The sequence below is a fragment of the Amborella trichopoda genome, chromosome 11 (assembly GCF_054954075.1).
Source record: "Amborella trichopoda isolate Santa Cruz 75 chromosome 11, AtrichopodaSantaCruz75HAP2 v2.0, whole genome shotgun sequence".
In the NCBI taxonomy this organism is placed as follows: domain Eukaryota; kingdom Viridiplantae; phylum Streptophyta; class Magnoliopsida; order Amborellales; family Amborellaceae; genus Amborella; species Amborella trichopoda.
In genome coordinates, this window is record NC_142346.1 from 47547373 (window position 1) to 47569940 (window position 22568).

General features: G+C 36.2%; 1 protein-coding gene across 12 annotated transcripts; it reads left to right on the forward strand.

The window, feature by feature from the left end:
- Positions 1-7625: 7625 nt before the first annotated feature.
- Positions 7626-21539, forward strand: LOC18427767 (Zinc finger C-x8-C-x5-C-x3-H type family protein). 12 transcript variants are annotated; one of them, XM_088851170.1, is made up of 16 exons: positions 7648-8292; positions 9602-9757; positions 10178-10312; positions 10645-10837; positions 11507-11587; positions 11824-11952; positions 14809-14901; positions 14999-15115; positions 16042-16116; positions 16352-16566; positions 16645-16827; positions 16906-17073; positions 17191-17358; positions 18412-18570; positions 19012-19176; positions 20793-21539. In XM_088851170.1, exons 6-16 carry the CDS (start codon positions 11869-11871, stop codon positions 20968-20970), a joined length of 1605 nt encoding a protein of 534 aa, XP_088707296.1. In that variant the 5' UTR covers positions 7648-8292; positions 9602-9757; positions 10178-10312; positions 10645-10837; positions 11507-11587; positions 11824-11868; the 3' UTR covers positions 20971-21539. The 12 variants fall into 12 exon arrangements, 11 of the variants coding, with proteins under 11 accessions (XP_020519018.1, XP_020519019.1, XP_088707303.1 ...); XM_088851175.1 differs by having other exon boundaries at positions 16657-16827; XM_088851176.1 differs by having other exon boundaries at positions 7662-8292; positions 11827-11952; positions 16657-16827.
- Positions 21540-22568: the final 1029 nt, after the last annotated feature.

Here is a 22568-nt window from a genome sequence, read left to right on the forward strand (position 1 = left end):
AAACATTTTAAAATATATATTTGAATTTTTATAATTTTGTAAGAATAATAATTGTATTTTTATAAGTCCAAAAATCACAAATAAAATATTGAGAGATTCATAAAAATTCAAATAATAAAACTAAAATCATTTCAAGAATAAAATAAACACAATTAAATTAATATGATGAGAAAATGATCCATATGGTTTTAGGAATCCAATCTGTAATAACGAGGTACTCCACCTTCAACTGTGGACTATAGACCACACTAGCTTTATCAAACCGACTCAATGTTTTTCATGACTCACAATCAAAGCCGGGGCTCATTAGGTGGTTACCAAAGTCAGGTTGATGAATCAAGGGGTCGCAATCCCAGTATGTGGATTACAGGTCCTCCCCTAGAGACGCGTCAAGGTCACCACAACCTGATGCGACCACAGCTCCATGACGCATAGGGGTATCTCTCGCACATGCATACGCTGCACCCAAATGTGGATATCTGGCTTTCCCGAATAATTTATCGATATGCATGCCGTGTGATGGCATATGGATGAGGCTTTAACTCCTGTCTCTGTAGGCCACCATCACACACAAGGGTCTCACAGTCCCTTGGCTTACTCATTCGAGCATATTTTTCGACTTCACCAAGGGCTAACCCATTAGAACCCCTATCGGTTTGTTCTTTATGTGCAGGTAACATGGGTTTTTTCAATCGACTGGCCTAAATCGTTAAGCACAAATCGGTATCAGCAAACCATCGTTTATTTAGTATGGTCCACGAGGGACCACACTCCCCTCCCACTAAGCTTATGTTCCACTATATCATTTCATTTTACAAGCACTCATAAGGCCTTTAAAGGTCACATAAACCCAACACATAGATCTACTCGATCCAAAGTTTTTGAACTTTAAATTTTATCATTAGATAAAAATATAAAAGTCTTCAGACCATCATAAAGGTTTTTATATTAAAACAACATATTTCAGTACCATTTAAATGTGTGCCATATTTTAATTGTTTAGAACAGTGGATTTTACAAACCACACCCACTTTGATTTAACCTGCTGAACTTTTGGGGTAAATTTTAACTGGTTGATTTGGCTATTAAAGGTTTATCCTCCTTTTAAATGCTTTATCACTCCAATTTAATATTATAAAAATAAATATTATGTCCCGGTTTCTATGCGGCAATCCCGTATATGTAGAAATGCAGGCTTCTTAATAAATCTATTTTTGAGATGGATTTTTGGGCTTAGTTATTAATGACATGTAATCTCTAGCATGGATATCATGTATTGAAAAAAATAAATAAAATTTAAATATTATAAATAATAATTATAGTAAGAAGACATTTGGATCGTTAATTTCCATTGTTTATAGTTGAAACAGTTATTTGCATCCATCTTTAACATGAATGCTTTACACTTTTTGGATCGCATATATAGAAATGAAATCCAACCAACATGAAACAATTTTCTTAAATATTATTAAGATAAATGGGATTTATCTTTGACATTAAAAAAAAAAAAAAAAATCCAAAACGTTGAGTCCTGGTAAGGCACCACGTGTGGCGCAATAAAATTAGAAAGTATGAAAGTAAAATGGTAGGAGGTTTTCAAATGAATGTATCGGTGGTCCGCCCTACTTGAAATTTTTTTCAAATTTCAATTTCTAAAAAGTGGGATCTAGTTTAGTTATCCGGTTCATGCTAGAGCAGGCCAGTTCTTAAAAGAATCGGCCTATTAAAGAGGTGACCGTGTAAAAGGGGGAACCGGTCGGTTTTCAATATTTTATGTGAACCAGTTCATTCTCGAGGATTCATGATCTGGATCAGATGAAACCAATCTAAATTGGTGTTTTATGAAAACACTGTTGGAAGTATCGTGAGTGTCCTACTCGAACAATGAATTAAATGTTTGAAAACCTGAAATAGGGTTCCAGATGGTTCAATCATTTTTTGGTGTGATATGTTAATGGTAAGAATGCAGGTGGGATGTTGTTGAGGCATCTACCTCTATGAGCATTGATGCCCCGATCACAATCCTATTATATGCCATTCACTTTCTCTATTGATCTATTGATCTGGATTAGATGTATTTGGCATTCCATAATGGCTAAATAGGCAAACTAATATAATGTTGAAGGGAAAAATAAAAAATAAAAGGTAAAAGAGTATAGTAGCATGGAAGTTTGGACCAAGGTTTCTACAATATAAATCATAAAAAATAAAATAAAAAAATTTGATGAGTAAAGTTAAGGGGCTCGATACTATTCATTTTAGTTGGAAAATATAGATTTGACAAACCTTTAAAAACAATATCAAAATCTAACAAATCTTTTAAAACAAAATAAAATTTGTGCCATCCAAACTAAACGTACGATAGAAATCACTAAAGCATTTATTCTACCTACAAAGTTCTTGTCTTATATAATTGATGAATAAGGTTAAGGTGTCTTATACAAAGTTGTTGTCTAATAACTAAAGTCAATGTGTCATATACTATTCATTTTAGTTGGAAAGTGTAGATTTAACAAGTCTTTGAAAACAAAATCAAAATTTGATAAATATTTTAACACAATATAAAATTTATACCATCCAAACCAAACGTAAAATATAAATCACTAAAGCATTTCTTCTGCATACAAAGTTGTCTTATATAACCCTTTTTCTTTTTTGAAGTTTAGATTATAGAGAGGTGACTAAATAGGATAGCTTCACTCTCCCTATCTCAATTCGATCCAGATCTGACCCACTAAGTCAGGTCGGGTCTGTCTTTATACATAAAAAATATACAAAAAATTATTTTTATATATTTTATAGTATATATTGAGTATGATTTATATATATTTTACACCAATATATTCATGTCGGTCGGGTCATTTGGCTTCAATCAGTACCCAACCATACCCTATAGAATCTAAGTTAGACCCACACCAAGGCCAAGTTGATCAAAGTTAAGTGGACCACACCTGACCCAATCAGGTCCATTGTTTGAGTCGAGACCCAGACTCGGTCAACCTGTTGGGTACACAAATCGACTCATACCCGATCCATGTCGGGTATACCTAGCGGATCTCAGGTTGGGTCTAGGTCCATTGCCACCCCTAATGTTGGGTCTTGCTTGAGGGAGCAAATATCCCATGAGAGCGTATAGACGTTTCGGCTTTTTTATATAAAAAAATTCACGATATTTTGCACTCGTGCATGAGCATTCTATCCATTTGCTCCCTAGGATAAATCTTAGTATAGGATTACTTCTAGGGTCTAAAATTTTGGGATGTGTAGCACATACCTAGCACAACACGTGTTAGGACGTCCGAGTTAGTTCAAGTGGAAGGCTAAAAAAAGATAAGAAGTATGTCCAAAAGGACAAGGTTGGAAGCAATAATAAAATATATGGGAACGTATGGTTCACTGAGAGTATGACCCTTAATAGAGTACAATGACGGACGAGAATTTATATAGTTGATCTCAATTAGTTGGGAAAAAACTTTGACGATAATAATGATGATTTTCTTAAACCTAACAACCAACTTCCAAATAAAAAAGATAAAAAGAGAGATAAATAAAGAAAATCATACGACTATCTATGAGCCTAAAAAGAAAAAAGAAAAACCCGCAATCGAATGTGGATCATTCCATTTAGGGTTGGGTAGATCTCATTGTTAAATAACTAAAATCTTTTTCCATCTTTCTTCTTTTCTTTCTTACTTTTTTTTTTTTTTTTTTATAATGATAACATGATGACTCTGAAGTGGATCGCAAAATGTCAGCTCCAAAAAAAACTTTGTATATAACCTTTTTCACCTGACAGAAAGTAATTGAACTGTATGGCCCTGCGGGAGCACAATAGATGTGCTAATGATGCAATTAGTGGACGAAACCTTTTGAGGCTAGCAGACTAGCATTGGGCATTTAACCCGGTGGCTGGGTGGTCATGGATGTGGGCCTTCCCCAGCTGAAGTTTTGGAAATATGGTCCCGGCCCTCAAGCACCACTTCCAAGGTTTAAATATTAAGAGATAGATAATATGGTACCCTAAAAAAATTTGCTAACAAAAAGGAAAAATAAAGTTGTGGGTTGTACAAGTGTGAGCCTCTAGACAATCAAAGTAAGGCGCACTTGAAATAATATCAAAAAATGTTATTTTAATATTTCAAATTATAAAATTTAAAATTTTAAAAATAATGTAGATCGAGCATATCTATGAACATTTGATAATCTTGAAAATTGACAGTTTAAAAAATACATTACAAGGTGCACCATTTTCAATATTTTCAATATTTTTTTTCTCATGTTCATACACCTTGAGGTCCACATGATCGATTTGATGATTTTTGGGCATCAAAACAACATCTAGTTAATTTTTGAGATGTGCATTTATTTGTTTGTTTAAAGCCTCACCCTTATATAAATTTTTTCCAAAAAAAAAAAAATCGCATGCACTCCGGGGGGTAGTTTTTAGAATGCACGCACTTGATAAACAAATTAAGCACTGTACATTGGCTTCTTAAAAATCCAAATCCGGTACTGACTAGACTGGATCCAATTCTTATTCCCTCTGTCTTGCTTGGACGAATCTTGAGTTGGACTCATAACCTTTTCAGATTTGGGTGATTTTAAGTCAGATTGGCTATTTTTTTTTATCATTAATGTGCACATCATATCAATCTATACATGTAGAAATAAAGAAAATGGAACATCGTGGGGCCTTCACCTTCAATTGTTGGTCTTGTATAACCCAATCTATGCATGTAGAAATAAAGAAAATGGAACATCGTGGGGCCTTCACTTTCAATTGTTCGTCTTGTATAACCCAATGTTAAAAAGGTCGAATCGGGTCAAGTACTCGGTCCATGCCCGTGCCGAGTACTTGGGTCGAGTACGAGCAACTCAGCCCGAGTAGTGGCGAGTACTGTAGTAACAAAAGAAAGGTTAAAAAATTATAAAAAAATACAAAAGAAGTAGGAAATGTAGCAAAACACTTCAAAATGAGGATAAAAAAGGAGAAAAAAATAGATTTTAAAAATTCAACTTGTGGCAGGGGATATTTTCAAAATGATCCAAGAAGATGAAAATTGTGAAAATAAGCATTTATGGCCAACACATTTTTCAATCTTTGTCAAAATGATAGAAACATAATAAAATAAAATTATATATATATATATATATATATATATATATATATATATATATATATATATATATATATATATATATATATATATATATATATATATATATATATATATATATATATATATATATATATATCACAAATAAATTCCTTATTTTTTTTATGATTTTTTTGAATATGTTTTTAGTATCCCCGAGAGGGATACCCAACTCGAGCTAACTTGGGCTCGAGGGTGCCAAGCCCAAGTATTCGGCACGACTCCGTAGTCAAACATTGGTATAACCACACATCATGTTCTATTTTACTAGACAATTCTACTTTGAAAAAGTTTAGGATAAATTATGTCCGCAATATAAGTAAAATAGTGAATCGTGCGGAGGTCTAAATTTTTGCAAATTTTATGTGGAGGTCAATTTTTTTTTTTTTTTCTAATGTTGTCTTTTGTCTGATGTTATAGATATCATAGTGCTTTTTTGTTCTTTCAGTTTTTTTTTAAGTGACATGTCTAAGGTTTGGATCATGCGACTGTATGTGCCACTAAGTGGTATGAGGTTCGGAACCTCTAATCGGTACCCCAGACTATGAATTTTAGTTTAAGGATCTGTCTGTTGTTCCAAACCTCTGACCACTTGGCTTATGTGAATATTGTGCATGTCAAGTAGTCCAAGGGTACAAACCTTTGACCGATATTTGGTATGTGAATTTCACAGCCCAGGAATCAGTCCGCACTTCCTGACCTTGGACCACTTTACTTGTACAATCTTCACACAAACCAGGCGGTCTGAGGTTTGGAACCTCGGCCTAGGCCTTTTGAGACCTAAGTTTGGTCTAGGGCAAGTGGTCGGGCTCAGCATGTTGTCAGCCCTATACTCGATATTCAAAACGATAAAGAAATACACAAAATAGAAAAAGATAGTATTGGGGAACAATATACCAAATGATTTTGATTGAAGTGTGAATTAAATTGAGCTCAATAACCACATGATCAGAAAAAGAAAAAGAAAATAAAATATTACTTCCTAATATTTTGAATAAAAAAACTGAGAGCTTGTTTGGTAGAGGTTTTGGCTTCTGAAGCCGAAACTTCTGCCTCGCAGAGACACCCTAAAAATCAAACACACTGTCCCTTCTAAGATAAGATCAGGGCAGACATTGAAAAAAGAATAATATTTATGTAGATCGATTTTCTAGTGAAATAATATAAAATAAATTACAAATATGATACGTGGATGTGAAATTACATATGTATGGTATTACAATGCACTAAAAACCCTTAAAAAGTTACTAGAAAATAAAAAAAGTTAAAAAAATTTATCAATTATTAAAGAAAAACAGGGTTTATGATTTGAAACGCGGTTGATTACTTGAAGTGATGTTAAAATTAAACATTAAAAATTTATAGTTAAGGGTAAATGGAGAACTTCTTTGCCCAAAAAAAACAAGTGGAATTAAAAGATGGCATCTGGGCTTCTCGTTGTGCAGGCGTAAGTTTTTGTGTACAAAATAAAAATAATTTGACATTATTGGAGATAATCGTTGCTACGCTTTGTACACGGCTGCGGTTGTTTTTGGCTGGTGGAACTTGCGGCTTTTGGGCCAGTGGAACTTGCGGCTTTTGGGCCGGGTTTCCGCGGCAAGCAAGGGCTCGAAAGCAACATGCAACGGCTAGCCCAAAGGCTGTTGTGCTAATGTGTATCAATTGACAAGGTAGCAGCCCGGGCTTGGCTGAGCTTTGTAGGCCTGAAATACTTTTGGGACCGGCCTAGCCCACTTTTTAGTTTTATATTACACATAATAGCCTATTTTTTTGGGGGAAAATGTTTATATAAGATTGCAACTATATACTATATAAGGGGAAAATGTTTATATAAGATTGCAACTATATACTATATAAGTAAGATGTACTTCAAAAATCTAGTAGAAAACAATTTTCATAAGCTAGAAAAAATTCCAATGGATCATTTCAACATTGAGATATATGGATATAAAGGAAAGAGCGTGGTTTGTATTAAATTGACGCCTAAACAATCAAAGTACCTCTAAATAGTATCCAAAGATGAGTTTTTCGTAAAAAAAAAATATTTTTGATTGCATGAAAATTTAGTTTCGTCTCTAATTATAAAAGTTAAAACTTAAAAAATAGTGTAGATCAAGTAGATCTATAAACACTTACAAATATTAAAAATTGACTGCCCAGATAATACATCTCGAGATCACGATCAATTTGACGGTTTTTTTTGACATCAAAAGAACTTTTTCTAGGGAATTTTTGAAGTGCGTCTTAATTCGATTGTTTTAAGTTTTAACCTTATATATAAATTTTTTCTAAAAAAATAAAAAAAAAAGTGAATTTCGAGTCTTAAAAATAATATATCTTATTATGAATTATCTGATTTGCCTATTTTTAAAATTTAGATATATATATATATATATATAATGTGCTCTATTCATAATATTCTTAAAATTTCAAATTTTATAATTAGAGTTGAACATAGATTTCTAATTTACATTGAACATTTCTGACACCAGAGGTATCTCTTTCGGCAAAACTTGGAAGTACGCCTTATTTCACTCCTTTCTGTTTCCCTCCAAATGCGGGCCGGAAAACAAGTTCTGGCCATTTCCTGCAAAGTTCCGGCACAATTAGGTCACGATACCGATCAGTTAATTATTCGCTCGGCTTCCAGTCATACCAAAGGTATCAGGTCAAATTAGAAACTCCGGCAATGATCAGAGAGATTCCAGTCGTTTTTCTGCAAAAACGTTTCAAATATCAGTTTCTGGCATTGCTATTTCAAATTCTGGCCAAATAGCCTTAGATTCCCGCCACGAGCTCGGATTCTGGTTATGTTCTGGCAAAAATGCGTGAGATCCCGGCGGCTGAAACCCTAGCTGGTTTGTGTCGAAAAGAGAAGAGGAAAGCAGTAAAAAGGTTGAAGAGGAAGCAGCTAAGAAAGGAGACTGCGTTAAAGGAAAGGGAAGAGGAGGAGGCTAGGGCAAATGATCCTGAAGAGCAGCTGCGAATGAGGGTTAGGGAGCAGGAAGAGGCGGAAAGGTTGGAAAGAGAGAGAAATGAGTTTGATGAGAGAGAGAGGCTTTGGATTGAGGCTGCAAAGAAGAGGGCAGAAGAAGAGGAAACGAGGAAAGCCTTGGAAGAATCAGAGAGGAAGCAGGTTTGGTTTACTGCTGATGCAGATTTTGGTTCTGGTTTTTTTCTGGCTTAGAATTATTTAATTTTAATGTTATTGTCCTTCCTTCTGATTTATTTTTTGATAGCTGTCTCTGTTAGTGTTTGGAGAAAGAGAATTTCAATTATTTCTGAGTTTTGTATGTTATAGATTTATTAAGTTGTTGTTATATATATATATGAGAGAGATAGAGTTTCACACCAACTTATGAAGTTTATGAGAAGCCAGAAGCACACAGAGATGGAATGCTATCACATTAGAAAGAGTACAGCACCTCTTGAATTATGATTTTTTTTTGCGTTGTTTGATTTAAGCGAAAATGTATTTCAACTGAGGTCGTTTTAACTAAAAACTACAATAGCATGCATATCAATTTGGGTCTACATACATGTTCTCTCCAACTTGTGGAGTTAGAAAAATTCATGCTTGTTGTCTTAGGGATACCTCAGTAACTTATTGGTGTCATTTATATTACTTTTGGTGCATGCCACAAGTCATGTATACTTATAAGCGATTCAAGAATCGCCTTACCAACTCGGGATTCGACTGAGGACACCAAATTGAGAGGGCTGGTGATTCTGGGGCCGAAAATCCAGAATCACTCGAGTCTTGGTATTCCAGTTTTATTATTATTTTTAATTTAATGTTTTCCTTTTCTATTAAACATAGCCTGATCTGACTCGAGAATTTGCCGAGTCCCGGAATTGGACTCAGACCCTTGCTGTGTCAGGACGCTGATGTCTGAAACTGACACTTATCATTGAGTCTGTTATAAATATACAATAAGCATGTTATTTCTCCTGTCTATATAAATAAATTCGAAGATGTCACTTCTCTCAGCAGAACTTCATGTACACTGTGTTTACCTGAAGTAAGTCTGACTTCATGTATACTTGTTGTTTGATCAGTGAAATGTTGATGATAAAAAAGATGATAATTTAAAATGTTCACCTTTTGATCTGTATTTATATTTCATTTAAACATAAAATTTCTAGTTTCGCTTTTGATACCTAGTTTTCCTAAGCTAGTAAATTTCTCAAATCATGTTTCATTAGAACCTGAGAACATATTCGGTCACAGCTTCAATAACTTCTAGTAAATTGAATCTCACTTTTTATTCAGTACATTGCATGACTGGGCGCTATTTGGTATTTGCATTAGTTTTTTTAATATAAACTCAAGAAACTTCTAATTTCCAAGCTCAACTTTGAGAAGATATATGTACATTTTTTTTTCCTTTTTCCTTTTTGTATTTTGCAAGAGTGTGTCAACTGTTTATTGAATCTCTTGGCAGATAGATCAGGATAATAATGGGGCAGAGGAAAATGATAGTTGGGAGTATGTTGAAGATGGTCCAGCTGAAATTATCTGGAAAGGGAATGAGATTATTGTGAGAAAGAAAAGGATCAAGGTGCCTAAGAGAAATAGCAGCCAGGGAAAAATCCAAGAGGTAATATTACTGTAATGTTGAAATAAATCCACTTATTCCTAATTTCTGGACTTGAGAATGCATACTTAGGTTCAGTGACTAGCATGTTTGTCTATGTGGGGAGGTATATTATAATTCACTGAACTCTGAAAAGGTGTAGTCCAACTTGGGGTTATCGCTGTCCAACGAAAGGATGGGTGTTGATGAAGAGATAACTGAGTCCACCTTTAGTGTCTTCCAGTGGCTGGTGTTGAGCCCAATGAACTATGGGTTTCCATGGTCTACTGCACTAGAAAATGTTTTGCCATTGTAATTTATCATAAATTATACTCCTTTGTGTAAATGCATGTACATGTGTACGTGTGCATTTGGTTTCGTTTATTAATATTAATGTTGCTGTTGTTGTTATTACTTTATATTGAATGTTTTCGATGTTCACAGGATGTCGACAAGCCTAAGTTTAATCCTCTTCCTCCACAGTCTGCGGCTTTTGCTGACCACAAGAAGATGGAGTCCCTCCCACTCCAGACGATTGAAAGTGTTGCCCAACAAATTCCAAACTTTGGAACTGAGCAAGTATGCATTACTGAACTTCTCCTTCCTTACATTCTATGTTTTGGGTTTGTATTGTCTTTTTAATGTTTCTCTTCTGTTTTTTTTCTTCAGATGCCTCCTAGTGCCTGTCTATTTCGTTATTCTTTTTCTGTAGTTCATCATAGTTTTAACGAACAATATCCATGTTTTATACTCTCTTGTGCAACATTTATGATCCTAGGGTTACTTTGTTTTTTTTTTTTTTGGGGCAATTCTTAGTTTTGATTCTCTCTCTCTCTCTCTGCTTCCATCCTTCCCCTCCTCTCTGTTTTGAGGCCACTCACATGCATTCTTGTTAATTCTTCTACTGGCAGGATAAAGCTCACTGTCCATTTCACCTCAAAACTGGGACTTGCCGTTTTGGGACCCGGTGTAGTAGGGTGCATTTTTACCCAGATAAATCTTGCACATTGCTCATAAAGAATATGTACAATGGACCTGGGCTGGCCTGGGAACAGGATGAAGGGCTCGAGGTCTGTAAAATGTTGCTTTCATGTGCCTGATATTGTATCCTACTCATGGCATAGCTATCTTCTTCTTGCCTTTTCTTTTTTAACAAGTAATGCTATTTTAAGGACTATTAATGGGAGTTGAAGAAGCATATAACTTGGGAAGAGCACCTCAGCAACCTAGATTTATCACGGTGGGATCGTAAGTCCCATTCATCAACCCTATTCAACCTGGACTGCCTCTTGGCTTAGTTATCTGCCTGGATTTTCTACATGAGTGCTTTGTATTAATGAAACAAGTTATGTTTCATCGAGGACTTCCATCCATCTTTTTTTTAAACTTTAGAAGTTTGAGTCATGCTTTTGGAAGATGTATGTTCCTCTTTCTTTTGGCCATAGCTCTTTTTGTTCACATTTAACTTACTGAGCCTTGCAAAGTACTTGTGTTAGCGTGTACGAATTGAATTTCTTGGTTCATGGATGTCTGTCCTTTATGCATTTTGAGTGTTTTTTGCCTCCATGACTGGCCTACATTAGTTGCCTTGTTGACCATCAGAATGTGTCTTTATTTCAACTCTATGTTCTTAATTTTGAAATTATTTTTCATTTTCTTTTCCTGTCAAATGACACCTAGATTGAAGTTCTAACTTCTTGTTGTAGACTCAACATAAAGTAAGGTCCTCTCTTTTATGGAATATTGTTTCTGCTTTGACTGAATTTACTTCAGAAAATATACAATGATCACCTCAATGGAGATCCGATGTTTGGACCATGGCTGAGGATGGAGACTGACAGGTTAAGCCATGCTGTATCCTGAACTGGAATGCTTTTCGTGGATTAATGGGATAATTGAATCTTTTTGTTGTGGTTTTCTTAATTTAACTTTCAGGTCTTTGAGTTCCTAAGTACCATAGTGTTTATTTAATCATCTGATTTTGGCACATTGCTGCTTACCCTCTTGCCGGATGGGTATTTTCACTGTTGTGGGGGATTATAAGCATATGTGCTTGAGTTGATGAGAGAGTTAAATCCTTGACTTTTTAGTAGGTCTGCCCTTTCTGTAAGTTAAGGTTGAAGTAATTCTTCCAGATGCCTCCCACTCTTTCATATGGTCTGAATTTATACAAAGTACTGCAAAGTACCAATCTGGTTTTCGCGAGGCAAGCTTATATGGTATGCATTAAACAACAGTATTACAATGTAATTTACTCATCATAGATAACATCTATTTGCTAGACTACCTGGTATATGTCTTTAAACTTTGTATGTGCTACTTTTTCCTAATTGACCAGCTAAAACGAGGGTTTTAAGAACTCTTGTCAATGTGTGTGGATGATGGATGTTAAATGCTGAAAATACTGCAATTATAAAGAAAATATTGAGAAATACAGTGATGTTGGGTTGGCATGATTAGGTTACAACATAGGGTTATGCACAATGGAAGACATAATCCGTATCCTTGATAACATAGGGTTATGCACAATGGAAGACATAATTCGTATCCTTGGATATATAGTACAACTTTTCTCATCAATATATAGAACAAACTTATTCACTAGGTTTGTAGAGAAGGAATGTAGAATTGCAACAGTGACATCTTAATAACTGGTTTCTTTTTTGTGTTTCAGTAATTCCTTCTTCTTTTTGATGGTTCACGAATACTTTGACTTGTTTTATGATTTTTTGACGATTTAACAAAAGTCAGATTTATTATTTCATGACCATTTTAGGGCTTTCTGCTTCTCCTGGTTCTAGTTGTTTGTGCACAGGAGTCTTGTTGATAATGAGTCAATGAAACCTAAGGCTTCCAAGCTTGAACATGATGACAATGGGATCTCAGACTTCCCAGTTGCAACCATGAAACTATTTACTTAAAAACAATATACGTTTTAAACACCACAGTGGTTAGAGCTCAGCTCAAGAAGATCAAACAAATATATGTCTTAATGCATGCAAAAGCAAATTTTGACATCAGTAGTATACATTTATTTTGATAAGTGACATCAATAGTCTACATTATTTATAGTAATCATTGTGTCTTGGGGTGCCTTCTAGATACAGTTCATATTTGATATCACACTTTTGGCAATATCACTTGTGAGCTGAGTTTATTAGGCAGAAATGTAGCCCTCTGTACTGCAAAACTTCCTGGTGGGAAAATTTTGGGAAGAATTTTTGCAACAATTGCTTATCAGAGTTTCTTATCCATAGAAAAGACCTAAACATGTCAATTTTTTTTTGTTATTCAACCCTGTCAAAAAAAATTCAATATTCAACCCTCCTCACAAATCATACGGTTTCTGCTTCTCTTTGCGGCTCTTAGGTATACCAGCTTAGCAAGCAGCTGCCTTTGTTTTTAATGCGAATGTTCACGTACGTGGAACTTCCACTTTTAGCAAGATCACAGGTGCTGGTTCACGTTTTATGCACTACCAAATGAGAAAGGTTTAAGGATTATTGAGGCTTACAGTCTCGTCTTTTACATAGCTTCTGGCGATTATCAAAGAAATCCCCTTCTGTTGGTGAGCGATCATTCACTGTGTTGGGCTGAAGCCACAGATCCTAGCCTTAGCCCTAGGTTTAATATTAATAATCTTTTAGTGAGACTTTGATGATTGTTACAACCAGATATGTGAAATGTGCTCCTGCATTCCAACCAAACTTACCAATATTGGAAGATGAGGTTTCTAGACACGCTTGGGGCTTCTCTTCATATTCTTTAGATTGTATGTGATGCCACAAAGTGGTAAAGAACTGTAGAAAGCCTGTATGAGTGTTAGAAAACCCGACCTGGGAACAGAATCCGGCCATGGGCCTGGTCTGGGTAACCCAGAACTGGACCGGGTATCCAGCCCTAACTGGGCACAAGTCCTGGCCAGGCTAAAAAGGGTTAAAAAGTTAAAAAAAAAGACTAAAAAAAGTCCCAAAAAATATGAAAAGTATGTTTCAGGTATAAATAAACAAAATACATCCAAATGAGATTAAAAAAGTAGTGAAAAATGGATTTGAAAAATCAATTTGTGCCTAGGAGTATTTCAGAAATAATCCAAAAAGAAGGGAAAATGTAAAAATAAGTATTTGTGGCCAAAATACTTGCCAGTCTTTTCCAAAACAATAGAAAACATTAAAAAACCTATTACAAACAAATTTCTTATTTTTTTGGATTTTTTACTTTGTTTGAAGTTCCTTGCTTGACCACCATAACCAGCCAAAACCAGCCACAGCCAGTGGCCAGTTCCAGGTAACCCGCCAGGTCCGTGTCGACCTGGCCAGCTTTGCAAACACTGGGCTGTATGGTTCGTTAACAATGACTCCTTTACTGATCATTAATCTTCAGATATGACGAGAGGGCTCACCATATTTTAATATTTACTTACTAATGGATTTTCATAATTTGATTGCCTCATTGAGAGTCACTGATGGTGTGTATTGCAAGCTGATCCAGACATGCTTGTGTTTGGTAGAAAGGAACGACTGTCTGCCACAAAAAGGCGAATCGGTGAATTGCTGTAGTTGATAGTAAAGGCACTAATTAGACACTGTCCTACAAACTTCTAACCCTGTTGGTCATATGGTCTTTGCTGTCATGCTTATGCACTTGTACAGGTCTGAAATAAGTACACGTGTTATGGTAGAATGCTATTGCTTTTCATTAAGCCGGGCTTAATACACTAGCCTTAAAAGGAAGTCCAGCAATTTGTAATGGATGAAGAGGGAACACTGAGGGAGGAGGTTATGGATGTAGTATAGAGTAAAATTTTTCATACTTCGAGAACTATGGTGGACTTCCCATTTCTTTGTGGCTGTTAAAGCACTACGTAAGGTATTAGGAAGTAGGAAGAGGGAGGGGGGGGGGGGGGGGGGGGGGGAAGGCGGAAGAGAGGAGGGTGGGGAAGTGTAAGCTAGACTCCACAGCTAGTGGTGAGACATATGCGTTATATAAGTATAACTTGAGGATGTGGGCAATTTCTGACAAAAGAATTCCTTTTTATATTTTTCTGTTGATTTAATCTTGCTTCTGTTATACAGTACACTGATGAAGAGATGGAACGAAGCTATGAAGAGTTCTATGAAGATGTGCATACGGAGTTCTTGAAATTTGGGGAAATTGTGAATTTCAAGGTAGCTGATCTCTGCTGACGATTAGTCATAGTAGATGGAATAACAATTTCAAGGTAGCTGACCGCTTGATTTTCTTTGTTTCAATTTATCTGTCCAGGTTTGTAGAAATGGATCTTCCCATCTCCGTGGCAATGTTTATGTGCATTATAGGTCCCTGGATTCTGCAATTCTTGCATATAATTCAATCAATGGCCGGTACTTTGGTGGAAAACAGGTAATCTTCCTCCCCGCTTCTATGGCACTGCTAGGCTTTCAGTTGTAGAGAGAGAGAGAGAGACGGGGTGTAGCAGGGGGATGTGTTGCTACCTTTAATGTCACACTACTGAGAGAGAGATGGATCGCGGCAGGGTAATGTGGAGCTACACTTAATTGCTCAGTATCTGGCAGGGCAATGTGGAGTAACCTCAATGTCGCAATATCTAGGATAGATTGATTATGCTAGGTTTGGTGGGGTAGTTTTGTAAATGTACCTTGTACAGCGAATTCATGGGGGTTGTTATGGTTTAGTAGTTCTGTTGCTTCCTCATTTATGGCTTTCTGGGTAGGGAGACATTTATAAGACTTTTAGTCAAGAAGATATTAGATAAGATTAGGTCTATCTCTGTTGGATTACCTTCCAAGTTGTAGGGATCAAGATGGATTACAGTTGTAGGCCTTGTAGTGCTTCTTGATTGCTTTTGAAATAGTTTTTCCTCTTAGTGTTTTTAGTAGCAGATTGTTGGTTTTTTTTTCATATTATGCCATTAAGAAATGGAGTGGATCGAATGTTTCATTAAAGTGTTCGATGACTCGTACGTAAGAAAAAATACATTTAGTCATGATTGGTGGGCCACCAAAACTGGACTGCTGTCTTACATTTCTGATGAATAAATCCCCATGAGAATTCCAATTTCTTTCATGCTGTATCCAAGGATATTAAGCTGACCTTAGTAATTTCACCACTTCTCTCCTTGGATTCATAGCTCCAAAATGCTACTCCATGTGTGTGGTGTCCCCTGCAGATCTCTAACTGGCAGAACTTCCAAATGACGCAAGTCCCCCCTGTAGGAATGGGTCTATCTCACACACGTTCACATGCACACACACGAATTGGTTAATTTTGTTACCAATAGAAAAATAAATGTTTGTATTTTTCTGCAGATAACATGTGAGTTTGTTGGAGTGACCCGATGGAAGGTTGCAATATGTGGAGAATACATGAAATCAAGGCACAAGGTAATATTACATCAGCTTATGCTCTTTCTTCTACTTTATGGTCAAATAGTTGAAATCTCGTGAATTTTCAATAGAAACCTGGCATATCTTTGTGGATGATTTTGATTGTGATATTAGATTGCTCAGACTGAAAAGTAAATGCTTTATATATTAGATTTTGGATATCACCTGATTTTTTGTTTCAACTTTCATAGTTGCTCTGTAAGAGAAACTGATCTTGGCTTTATTGTATCAGACTTGCTCTCGTGGAAGTGCTTGCAATTTTATTCATTGTTTTTGCAACCCTGGTGGAGATTACGAATGGGCAGACTGGGATAGCCAGCCTCCAAGATACTGGATTAAGAAAATGGAGGCCTTATTTGGTCCTTCACTTTACTGGGAAGAATTGCAATATGATAAGCATTCAGAGCTTCAGCGCTCTAGCTCTAGGAAAACATCAAATGAAACAAGGTATTTGCTCTCTCTCTCTCTCTCGCCTCCCCTCCCCCCCCTCCACGCAGAAACCAACACATGAATAGAATGGAAAAGTGTGACTTGCAGGTATCACAGTTCAAGGTCTAAATCGCGTGACGCTGCTCGATGGAGCAATGAGTCAGATGCAGATTTTGAAAGAAAAAGGGGGTCCACACCAAGCCGAGATGGAGCAGGATATGATAAAAGAAGAGAAAGGCTAAATCACTCTAGGAGTAGGATAATGTCTACTGTCAATGGGTATAAATTATTCTCTCTCTCTCTCGCTCTCTCTCCCCCAACAAAGAAATGAATAGAATGATAACGTGTGACTTGCAGGAGTCGCACTTCAAGGTTTAAATCACATGAGGCTGCTCAATGGAGCGATGACTCAGATGAAGGTTATGAAATAAAACAGGGGTCTACACCAAGCCGAGATGAAACAGAATATGATACAAGAGAGCGGCGCAGACACTCTAGCACTAGGAGAATGTCTAGTGTCAAGGAGTATAAATCTCTCTCTCTTTTTCTCTCTCTCTCTCTCTCTCTCTCTCTCTCTCTCTCCTCCCCACAAAGAAACAAATAAAAATAAAAAGTTTAACTTTGCTGGTGTCACACTTCAAGGTCTAAATCGCATGAAACTGATCGATGGAGCGATCAATGGAGCAATGAGTCAGATGGAGATTATGAAGAAAAAATGGGGCCAACACCAAGCCGAGATGTAGCAGGATATGATAAAAGAAGAGAGGGACAAAAACACTCCAGTAGTAAGAGAATATCTTGGGCCAAAGGGTATTTATTCATCTCTCTCTCTCTCTAAATACTTCGGCAGTAGAAGTCTAGTAACATTAGGTATTGATTCATCTCTCTCAATGTCTAATACCAATAGGAATTAATTCATCTCTCTCTCTTGAGAGTGACGAAACAGCAGTAGGAGAGTGTCCAGTGCCATGGGGTATTAATTCATCTCTACTACAGATACGTGCTTTTATCCACACACACACACAAAAAAAAGATAAAAATAAATAAATAAATAAATTTTGAATTCTAATCAGCTGACAGCCTACTCTCTCTCTCTCTCTCTCACACACACACACACACACACATGCCTATTCATGCTAACAAACATTCACCTACACATGAGTCATATGGACCAGGTACGTAAAGGGAAGCCCCACTAATACTAATCGACTTTGCACTATTTATAAGAGAAAAAAGTTTATATAAGGTTGCAACCTTAAAATGTAGAATGAAAGATCCACCTCAAAAATCCATCGAAAAAGGTTGTTTTAATGTTGAAAAACCCTCTACTTGATCATCTCGACATCGAGATGTATAAATATGAAAAAAAAAAAAAAAGATTTTGAGTCCCAGAAATAGTGCATCTCACAACATATTATCTAAACTGTCCATTTTCAAGATTTTCATATGTTTATAGATCTACTTGATTTTAACCATTTTTGGAGTTTAAAATGTTGTAATTAGATATAAAAATAGATTTTTAGATAATCGTAAGTATTTTTTACACCAAAATTACACATTATGATGAAATTTGGAGGTGTGCCTTAATTGGATCGTTTAAGGTTGCAACCTTATAAAAACCACACCCTTTATAAAATGACCAAGATATCCTCTTCCTTCTCATAATTTTCTTTCTGTCGATCATGAGAAGTAACCTTATATGATTAATTTCCTCCTTTTCCTTATATTTTTTATGCCTTTTATTTTTCCATGTACCAAATTGCCGTTCAAGATCTCATTATCTTTAATTTTTACCCATATTTTTCTCTTTCTATGGGCATCGGTTATAGGAAGTAATGAAAAGGAGTACAATATGGATTGCAGGCACCATTCTTGCAGGTCTGAGTCACATGAGAGTGATCAATGCAGTGATGGTTCTGGTGAACACTCTGATAAGAGTGCGGTGAACCAAGAAGAGGAGAGGCACCGTAAACATAGAGAGTTGCAAAAGCACTCTCGGAGGAAAACCTCCCGCAGCACTAGGTATCTCTCTCTCTCTCCCCCTCTCTCCCTAGAAATTATTTAAATTGCATGTTTCCTTTCCTTTGTAAGTATACAAACAAGGATCTCTCTTTCTCCGCTCCCACCCTAGCAGGGGGTAATATGTATTCCATTTTTTCATTTTCTCAAAAGCTTTGGGGCATGGATTGGGGTTTGCATTCAATATCTAGATTCTACAAACGGCAGTATGTGCAACAAACAAAGAGCTCTCTCTCTCTCTCTCTCTCTCCCCCAAGTCATCATCATCAACCAAGCCTTATCCCAATTATTTGGGGTCGGCTCTCTCAATCTCTCCAAGTGATTTGTATATTCCATATTTTCATTCCATCTTAAGAAAATATACACCAAAACTGCACCGGACTGCAGCAAAGATCTCTCTCTTGATAATGTGACAATGACTTTAAAGAGAAGTTGTTGTTGCAGCCACCACTCTAGAAGGTCTTTATCTAGTGAAGCTAAAGCAAGGGAAGGTGATTCGAGTGAAGACAATGAGAGGAGTCCATCGTCATTGAGCGAAGAAGTGGGGTATCAGAAGAACAGAGAGCTGCGAAAATACTCTAGCAAGAGAAAGTCATCTAGACATGGCAGGTATGATGCATCTCTCTCTCTCTCTCTCTCTCTCTCTCTCTCTCTCTCTCTCTCTCTCTCTCTCATTTCCCATGTATTTTTTTTGGGGTTAAATCTCTGGTCAGTTTTCCAAAACTTTTGATACATTCGTCTTATATATTGTGCTAAAATACCCACCCTCCTAATAGACCGAGCTAGGACATCTTACTGGTGATATAGGGAATCTTATCTGTTTTTGTTGGTTTTTATCATTATCGTTATTATCGTCGTTGCATGAAAATTTGAGGAGCCGGCTAGGAATCTCCTGGGTCGTCTTGCAGCCAGACGTCCACAGTTCCAGATGGTTTTAACCAGGGAATCTTTCGGGTTTGTATAGAGCATGATGAACCCTCTATTCACTTTAAGGACTTGGGATGATTCCCAATTTCCTGACGGTTATTCCTTATTGCTGTTTTTTAAGCACTAGTTATCGTTATATCGTGGGGAGCTGTTTGTAGTCCTCATTCGAGTCCATTGGTCAGAGGCTGTGATAACTAGAATGAGAACCATTAGGGCCTCGGGATGATTCCCGAATTCTTGACGGCCATTTCTCTTTTTTTTTTTAATCACCATGTAGGCTGACTCTCCTGGATTTGGTGAGCTGACTCATTGGCGAGTGCCCAAGACAACACCCCATTTCTGTTTTCTAAGCACCAGTTATCATTATTCTTGGGGAGCAGATTGTAGTCCTCGATTGAGTCCATTAGTCAGAGGCTGTGATAACTAGGATGGGAACCATCAGGGACTCAGGATGGTTCCTGAATTCTTGACGGCTATTTCTCTTTTTTTGTTGTTTTTTTTGGGGTAATCACCATGTAGGCCGACTCGCTTGGATTTGGTGAGAGCTGACTTAGATTGGCGCGTGCCCATGACAACAACAACCCATTCCTTTTTTTAAGCACTCGGTATCATTATATCATGGGGAGCACATTGAAGTCCATATTCGAGTCCATTAGTTAGAGGCTGTGATAACTATAATGGGAACCATCAGGGACTCGGGACGATCCTCAAATTTGTGATGTTAAATTCTCTTTTTTTGTTATTTATTTTAATTTATTTTTTAAATCACCATGTAGGCCGACTCACCTGGATTTGGTGAGCTGACTTAGATCAGTGAGTGCCCAAGGTAACACCCCATTTCTATTTTTTAAGCACTAGTTATCATTATATCATGGGGAGCAGATTCTACCCTCATTCGAGTCCATTAATTAGAGGCTGTGATTACTAGATTCGGAACCACCTCTGAAGTTGTGTCATGTGTCCGTGGATCGCACTCTCTCTATCATCATACAACCATAGTCAATCTTCTATAGTCTTGGGGACTGTAATAGACTTTCATCTTTTGTATTATTGATGCATGCATTGTTTATACATGAATATTCAGTGGTTTAAGTTGGGCATCTGATGATCTCCCCCGCCCCAGCCCTACTCGCCTACGTCAGATGGGTACTAAAAAGAAATAAAAATTTTCCTTCAAAAAACTGAGAGGCTTGGCAATTCTGGCGTTTTTCAGCCTAGAATTACCGGGCTCTCGATTCGATTGGGAGTCCTGAGTAGGACAGGCGATTTGTTAATCACTGATAACTTGTGTCTTTCAGGGCCCACACCAAGCATGCTAGAAGTTCATGGGATTGTGGACAAGATGGAGATTCTGATGGAAATGAAGGCCCTTCTCATAGCAATCGAAGGTCCCCTCTAGAGGAAGGCTATAGTGACCACAAGAGGCACAAACACTCCAGAAAACATATATCTGTCAATGGTGGTCATGAACACTGAAGACAAAGGCATATGGCAGTTGGTGAAGAAGATTGGCAAAGAGAGGGAAAGGGGGAAGGAGGGCTGCAAGGGGAGAGAGAGTAGGTAGGTGCGTTAATGGGTGTGGTGGCGGGTCACAGGGCTGATGTTGGTTGAAGGCGTGGCAAGGACCACGGGGAATCAAGGAAGAGATGGTTATTGTGAATCGGTTGGGGGATGATACTGAGTTGTTTGTGAAAGGTATAGGCTCTCTCTCTCTCTCTCTTCCTCTTGTAAATACAAAGTAGATGTTACACAAATCTTGTTCATTTCTCAGTCTCTCTCCATTCGTCAGTCTCAATTTGGCCTTTCTCTTTTTCGAGGTTAACATCTCTCTCTCCATTTTGTCAGTCTCAATTTGATAGTATCTCCTCTCTCTCTCTCTCTCCATTTTTCAGTCTTTGATAGTATCACATTTTGAAGGTTAACGTCTCTCTTGTTCTGTTAATGTTAACTACGAATTTCATTGCAAAACAAAGAAGCACATAAAACGCACAATTATAAGACAGATGTAATCACTTACAATGATTGGTGAAGATTACCTTTAGCTAGAATCAGTATTTTAAAAATCGGGTGATCCGGATCGAGTATTGTTCAGCTCATTCTGGATCTGGTAAAAAAATGGGATCAAAACCGGTTTATTTAGAAAAAATCATAAGTCAGATTTGATGATGTCATAAATCGTTTTGTATGGATCATTTTGGAATTTATATAAAATAAACGGTATACGAATTAATTATTTACAAGGGTAGCTCTCAAAATTTGTTTAAAATTCGGATGGATTATTTTGAAATTTATATAAAGTAAATGGTATACAAATTAATTATTTAGTTACAAAGGTAGCTCTTGAATTTGTTCAAAATTCACATGGATCATTTTGAAATTTATATAAAATAAATGGTATATAAATTAATTATTTACAAGGGAAGTTTTCGAAAAATCTTCAATTATGTATAAGGGTAGCTCTCGAAAGTTTTTCAAAATTGAGGGCTTATGATGCCACGTTTTTTGCCATTTGTCAGCTCCCATTGAACACGTACCAGTCATGCAATTGTATTAAAGTGTACGTGCCACATTTTTTTATAGTAGTGAATTCGTTTTTAAAGTTTCAATGTGGAATACTCAATGCACACCTGTCTCTCTCTTATAAAAGGATATCTATCAAATGAAATGGTTTATAATTTTTTTTAAGATTAATTATATTTATTTATTTTTAAGATTTAACGTTTTTAAGGATTATATATAATATACAAACATACAGGGTATATAATTAATCTTTAATTACATATAATAATTTATAAAAATTAACATAATTATTATTTATTTATGTTAATAATTTAATATAATTATGTTAAATTTATATCAATATAATTATTATTATATACATTAAAATTATTTTTAAATTATATGGAAGTGTTTTTTAATATTTTAAATTATTTTATATAATATTATAATATTATATTATAATTAAAACAAAAAACAATACTATATTAATGTTAACATAAGTTTGTATAGAGAAAGAGCATCTTAATATTCACAAATTGATAAAAAAAATAAAAGTTAATATTGTAGTGCTTCTA

Bases quoted from the DNA above. Each gene is read 5' to 3' on its own strand.
- LOC18427767 (XM_020663359.2), top strand. From the start codon at position 7,981: ATGCGTGAGATCCCGGCGGCTGAAACCCTAGCTGGTTTGTGTCGAAAA. The intron at 16,567-16,644 runs GTATTTGCTCTC...AGAATGGAAAAG, and splicing joins AAAACATCAAATGAAACAAG to TGTGACTTGCAGGTATCACA. The intron at 17,074-17,190 runs GTATAAATCTCT...TCACACTTCAAG, and splicing joins AGAATGTCTAGTGTCAAGGA to GTCTAAATCGCATGAAACTG.